Source organism: Etheostoma spectabile, chromosome 14 (genome assembly GCF_008692095.1).
Source record: "Etheostoma spectabile isolate EspeVRDwgs_2016 chromosome 14, UIUC_Espe_1.0, whole genome shotgun sequence".
NCBI lineage: Eukaryota > Metazoa > Chordata > Actinopteri > Perciformes > Percidae > Etheostoma > Etheostoma spectabile.
In genome coordinates, this window is record NC_045746.1 from 18,316,361 (window position 1) to 18,322,522 (window position 6,162).

General features: G+C 44.1%; 1 protein-coding gene and 2 pseudogenes across 1 annotated transcript in view; all 3 read right to left on the reverse strand.

Annotated features, from left to right (window-relative positions):
- Window positions 1-19: 19 nt before the first annotated feature.
- LOC116702019 (desmoplakin-like) lies at window positions 20-823 on the reverse strand (annotated as a pseudogene).
- A 27-nt stretch (window positions 824-850) lies between these two features.
- Window positions 851-1,849, reverse strand: LOC116701611 (plectin-like; annotated as a pseudogene).
- A 1,454-nt stretch (window positions 1,850-3,303) lies between these two features.
- The window catches only part of eppk1 (epiplakin 1), a 9,397-nt gene continuing 6,538 nt past the window's right edge, over window positions 3,304-6,162 (reverse strand). The window contains exon 3 of the mRNA XM_032535384.1: window positions 3,304-3,545. Within this exon, the coding sequence (XP_032391275.1) occupies window positions 3,304-3,545 (242 nt within the window). The remainder of the gene's footprint in view (window positions 3,546-6,162) is intronic.

Here is a 6,162-nt window from a genome sequence, read left to right on the forward strand (position 1 = left end):
TGGGATCAGTGAACACCTCTCAAAGCTGAAGATAGGTGAGGTTCTCTGGGTGTTGGGGTCAAGAAGCCCTTGGTGTCATCATCAGCGTCAGAAAGAATCTTGTTCATTTCTTCATCAAAGTAACTCTTGTATATGCTACCTGAACAGGACTTGTGACTGTGCACTGGGTCGATTACTCCTGTGGCAATTTGCGCTTCTAGGAGACGAATTCCATGATCTTTCACAATAAGATCTTTGTTCAAGGCTTGGAACAACGAAATTGTCTTTCCAGTGTAGGGACTTTGTATCCTGTAACAGCCCTTTCTGCTGAAAGCAGTTATTTTTCCACTCACTGCCAACCATCTTTGAGCCACAGCTTCCCTACAGAAAGTTTCTTGTTGTACTGGGTCGATTACAAAGCCAGTGGCAGCTTGGGCTTCCAGCAGAACCAGAGAAGTACCTGGAGTTAGCAGGCCTGCTTTTGGCTTCATATATACTCAGGGTCTCTTGGTGGACTGAAGGTACACTCCTGCAATGCGTTAGTTCCCTTTAGTACTTAGTACTGAGTCCATTTCACTCACTTCTGTCACTGTGACTTTTCCAGCAGTAAGATTTTTGTAGAGGTCCTCATTGATGATTTTTGATTCAAGCAACTCAGTAGCAGTGACATCCTTTCTGATTCCATGGAAGCTTTGAGCTTTAGTTTTCTCTGTAACTGTAGTGGTGTGGTGGTTGTGCTGCTATCACGTGTGTTCTGGTGGTTGGCACATGACAAGTGATGACGATGAGGTTGTGTGGTCTGTTGCTGAATGATTGTCAGGATTATTTCTAAGAAGCGTTCAATTGTGATTGATCCGACTTGTTAGTTGCACTAGCTCTCTCCCTTCTCCTCAATGATGTATTTGGAGTACAGCAGTTCCCATAGAGACACTGATGTGCCATGGTATTTCCCTCCTGCTCTGGTTGTCTTTGTAGATTTCAAAATTAGTTTTGTTGCCTCATCAACAAAGAAATAAAACTCGCCTTTCTTTGCAATCACCAGTAAGCTAAGGCCTGTGATGGGATCAGTGACACACCTCTCAACCAGCTGAAGATAGGTGAGGTTCTCTTGGGTGTTGGGGTCAAAGAAGCCCTTGGTGTCATCATCAGCGTCAGACAGAATCTTGTTCATTTCTTCATCAAAGTAACCTCTTGTATATGCTACCTGAACAGGCACTCTGTGACTGTGCACTGGGTAATTATGCCTCCTGTGGACATTTGGCTTCTAGGAGACGAATTCCATGATCTTTCACAATGAGATCTTTGTTCAAGGCCTGGAACAAAGAAATTGTCTTTCCAGTGTAGGGATCTTTGTATCCTGTAACAGCCCTTTGCTGAAAGCAGTTTTATTTTCCACTCACTGCCAACCACTCTTGAGCCACAGCTTCCTCTACAGAAAGTTCTTGTTGTTTACTGGGTCGATTCAAAGCCAGTGGCAGCTTGGGCTTCCAGCAGAACCAGAGAAGTACCTGGAGTTAGCAGGCCTCTGCTTTTGGCTTCATATACTCAGGGTCTCTTTGGTGGACTGAAGGTACACTCCTGCAATGCTGTTAGTTCCCTAAGTACTTACGTATGAGTCATTTCAACTTCTGTACTGTGACTTTTCCAGCAGTAGATTTTTGTAGAGGTCCTCATTGATGATTTTTGATTCAAGCAACTCAGTAGCAGTGACATCCTTTCTGATTCCTGGAGCTTTGAGCTTTAGTTTTCTCTGTAACTGTAGTGGTGATGGTGGTTGTGCTGCTATCCACGTTTGTTTCTGGTGGGTGGCACATGACAAGTGTGACGATGAGGTTGTTGTGGTCTGTTGCTGAATGATTGTCAGGATTATTTTAAGAAGCGTTCAATTGTGATTGATCCAGACTTGTACTGTGCACTAGCTCTCTCTCTTCTCCTCAATGATGTATTTGGAGTACAGCGTTCCCATAGAGACACTGATGTGCCATGGTATTTCCCTCTGTCGGTTGTTTTGTAGATTTAAAATTAGTTTTGTTGCCCATCAACAAAGAAATAAAACTCGCCTTTCTTTGCAATCACCAGTAAGCTAAGGCCTGTGATGGGATCAGTGACACACCTCTCAACCAGTGAAGATAGGTGAGGTTCTCTTGGGTGTTGGGGTCAAAGAAGCCCTTGGTCATCATCCGCGTCAGACAGAATCTTGTCATTTCTATCAAAGTAACTCTTGTATATGCTACCTGAACAGGCACTCTGTGACTGTGCACTGGGTCATTATGCCTCCTGTGGCAATTTGCGCTTCTGGAGACGAATTCCATGATCTTTCACAATGAGATCTTTGTTCAAGGCCTGGAACAACGAAATTGTCTTTCCAGTGTAGGGATCTGTATCCTGTAACAGCCCTTTCTGCTGAAAGCAGTTATTTTTCCACACTGCCAACCACTTTGAGCCACAGCTTCCTCTACAGAAAGTTTCTGTGTTTTACTGGGTCGATTACAAAGACGTGGCAGCTTGGGCTTCCAGCAGAACCAGAGAAGTACCTGGAGTTAGTAGGCCTCTGCTTTTGGCTATATACTCAGGGTCTCTTGGTGGACTGAAGGTACACTCCTGCAATGCTGTTAGTTCCCTTTAAGTACTTACGTACTGAGTCCATTTCACTTACTTCTGTCACTGTGACTTTTCCAGCAGTAAGATTTTTGTAGAGGTCCTCATTGATGATTTTTGATTCAAGCAACTCAGTAGCAGTGACATCCTTTCTGATTCCATGGAAGCTTTGAGCTTTATTTTCTTCTGTAACTGTAGTGGTGATGGTGGTTGTGCTGCTATCCACGTTTGTTTCTGGTGGTTGGCACATGACAAGTGATGACGATGAGGTGTTGTGGTCTGTTGCTGAATGATTGTCAGGATCATTTCTAAGAAGCGTTCAATTGTGATTGACAGACTTGTACGTTGCACTAGCTCTCTCCTCTTTCCTCAGTGATGTATTTGGAGTAGAGCGTTCCCATAGAGACACTGATGTGCCAGTTATTCCCTCCTGCTTTGGTGTGTCTTTGTGATTTCAAAATTAGTTTTGTTGCACAGACAAAGAATAAAAACTCGTTTTTGCAATGACCAGTAGGCTAAGGCCTGTGATGGGTCAGTGACACACTCTCAACCAGCTGAAGATAGGTAGGTTCTCTTGGGTGTTGGGGTCAAAGAAGCCCTTGGTGTCATCATCAGCGTCAGACAGAATTCTGTTATTTTTCATCAAAGTAACCTCTTGTATGCTACCTGAACAGGCACTCTGTGACTGTGCACTGGGTCGATATTCCTCCTGTGGCAATTGCGCTTCTAGGAGACGAATTCCATGATCTTCACAATAAGATCTTTGTCAAGGCTGGAACAACGAAATTGTCTTTCCAGTGTAGGGATCTTTGTATCCCGTAACAGCCCTTTCTGCTGAAAGCAGTTTATTTTCCACCACTGCCAACCACTCTTGAGCCACAGCTCCTCTACAGAAAGTTTCTTGTTGTTTACTGGGTCGATTACAAAGCCAGTGGCAGCTTGGGCTTCCAGCAGAACCAGAGAAGTACCTGGAGTTAGCAGGCCCTGCTTTGGCTTCATATATACTCAGGGTCTCTTTGGTGGACTGAAGGTACACTCCTGCAATGCTGTTAGTTCCCTTTAAGTACTTACGTACTGAGTCCATTTACTTACTTCTGTACTGGACTTCCAGCAGTAAGATTTGTAGAGGTCCTCATTGATGATTTTGATTCAAGCAACTCAGTAGCAGTGACATCCTTTCTGATTCCATGGAAGCTTTGAGCTTTAGTTTTCTCTGTAACTGTAGTGGTGATGGTGGTTGTGCTGTATCCACGTTGTTTCTGGTGGTTGGCACATGACAAGTGGAACGATGAGGGTGTGGTGTGGTGTGCTGAAGTGTCAGGATTATTTTAAGAAGCGTTCAATTGTGATTGATCCAGACTTGTACTGTTGCACTAGCTTCTCCTCTTTTCCTCAGTGATGTATTTGGAGTACAGCAGTTCACCAGAGACACTGATGTGCCATGGTATTTCCTCCTGCTCTGGTTGTCATTGTAGATTTCAAAAAAGTTTTGTTGCCTCATCGACAAAGAAAAAAAATCGCCTTTCTTTGCAATGACCAGTAGGCTAAGGCCTGTGATGGGATCAGTGAAACACCTCTCAACCAGCTGAAGATAGGTGAGGTTCTCTTGGGTTGGGGTCAAAGAAGCCTTGGTGTCATCATCAGCGTCAGACAGAATCTTGTTCATTTCTTCATCAAAGTAACCTCTTGTTATGCTACCTGAACAGGAACTCTGTGACTGGGCACTGGGTCAATTATGCCTCCTGTGGCAATTTGAGTTCTAGAAGACGAATTCCATGATCTTTCACAATGAGATTTGTTCAAGGCTTGGAACAACGAATTGTCTTTCCAGTGTAGGGATCTTTGTATCCTGTAACAGCCCTTTTGCTGAAAGCAGTTTATTTTCCACTCTTGCCAACCACTCTTTGAGCCACAGCTTCCTCTACAGAAAGTTTCTTGTGTTACTGGGTCGATTAAAAGCCAGTGGCAGCTTGGGCTTCCAGAGAACCAGAGAAGTACCTGGAGTTAGCAGGCCTCGCTTTTGGCTTCATATAACTCAGGGTCTCTTTGGTGGAGAAGGTACACTCCTGCAATGCTGTTAGTTTCCTTTAGTACTTACGTACTGAGTCCATTTCACTACTTCTGTCACTGTGACTTTTCCAGCAGTAAGATTTTTGTAGAGGTCCTCAATGATGATTTTGATTCAAGCAACTCAGTAGCAGTGAAATCCTTTCTGTTCCATGGAAGCTTTGAACTTCAGTTTTCTCTGTAACTGTAGTGGTGATGGTAGTTGTGCTGCTGTCCACTTTTGTTTCTGGTGGTTGGCACATGACAAGTGATGACGATGACGTTGTTGTGGTCTGCTGCTGAATGATGTAAGGAAATTCCAAGAAGCGTTCAATTGTGATTGATCCAGACTTGTACTGTTGCACTACTCTCCTCCTCTTTCCTCAGTGATGTTTTTGGAGTACAGCAGTTCCCACAGAGGCACTGATGTGCCATGGTATTTCCCTCCTGCTCTGGTTGTCATTGTAGATTTCAAAATAGTTTTGTTGCCTCATCGACAAAGAAATAAAACTCGCCCTTCTTTGGAATGACCAGTAGGCTAAGGCCGTGATGGGATCAGTGACACCCTCTCAACCAGCTGAAGATAGGTGAGGTTCTCTTGGGTGTTGGGGTCAAAGAAGCCCTTGGTGTCATCATCAGCGTCAGACAGAATCTTGTCATTTCTCATCAAAGTAACTCTGTTATGCTACCTGAAAGGAACTCTGTGACTGTGCACTGGGTCAATTATGCCTCCTGTGGCAATTTGCGCTTCTAGAAGACGAATTCCATGATCTTCACAATGAGATCTTTGTTCAAGCTTGGAACAACGAAATTGTTTCCAGTGTAGGGATCTTTGTACCTGTAACAGCCCTCTGCTGAAAGCAGTTTATTTTTCCACTCTTGCCAACCACTCTTTGAGCACAGCTTCCTTACAGAAAGTTTCTTGTTGTTACTGGGTCGATTACAAAGCCAGTGGCAGCTTGGGCTTCCAGCAGAACCAGAGAAGTACCTGGAGTTAGCAGGCCTCTGCTTTTGGCTTCATATATACTCAGGGTCTCTTTGGTGGACGAAGGTACACCCTGCAATGCTGTTAGTTCCCTTTAAGTACTTACGTACTGAGTCCATTTCACTTACTTCTGTCACTGTGACTTTTCCAGCAGTAAGATTTTGTAGAGGTCCTCATTGATGATTTTTGATTCAAGCAACTCAGTAGCAGTGACATCCTTCTGATTCCATGGAAGCTTTGAACTTCAGTTTCTCTGTAACTGTAGTGGTGATGGTTAGTTGTGCCTATCACTTTTGTTTCTGGGGGTTGGCACATGACAAGTGATGACGAGACGTTGTGTGGTCTGCTGCTGAATGATTGTAGGATATTTCCAAGAAGCGTAATTGTGATTGATCCAGACTTGTACTGTTGCACTAGCTCTCTCCTCTTCTCCTCAGTGATGTATTTGGAGTGGAGCAGTTCCCACAGAGACACTGATGTGCCATGGTATTTCCCGCCTGCTCTGGTTGTCATTGTAGACTTCAAAATGAGTTTTGTTGCCTCATCAACAAAGA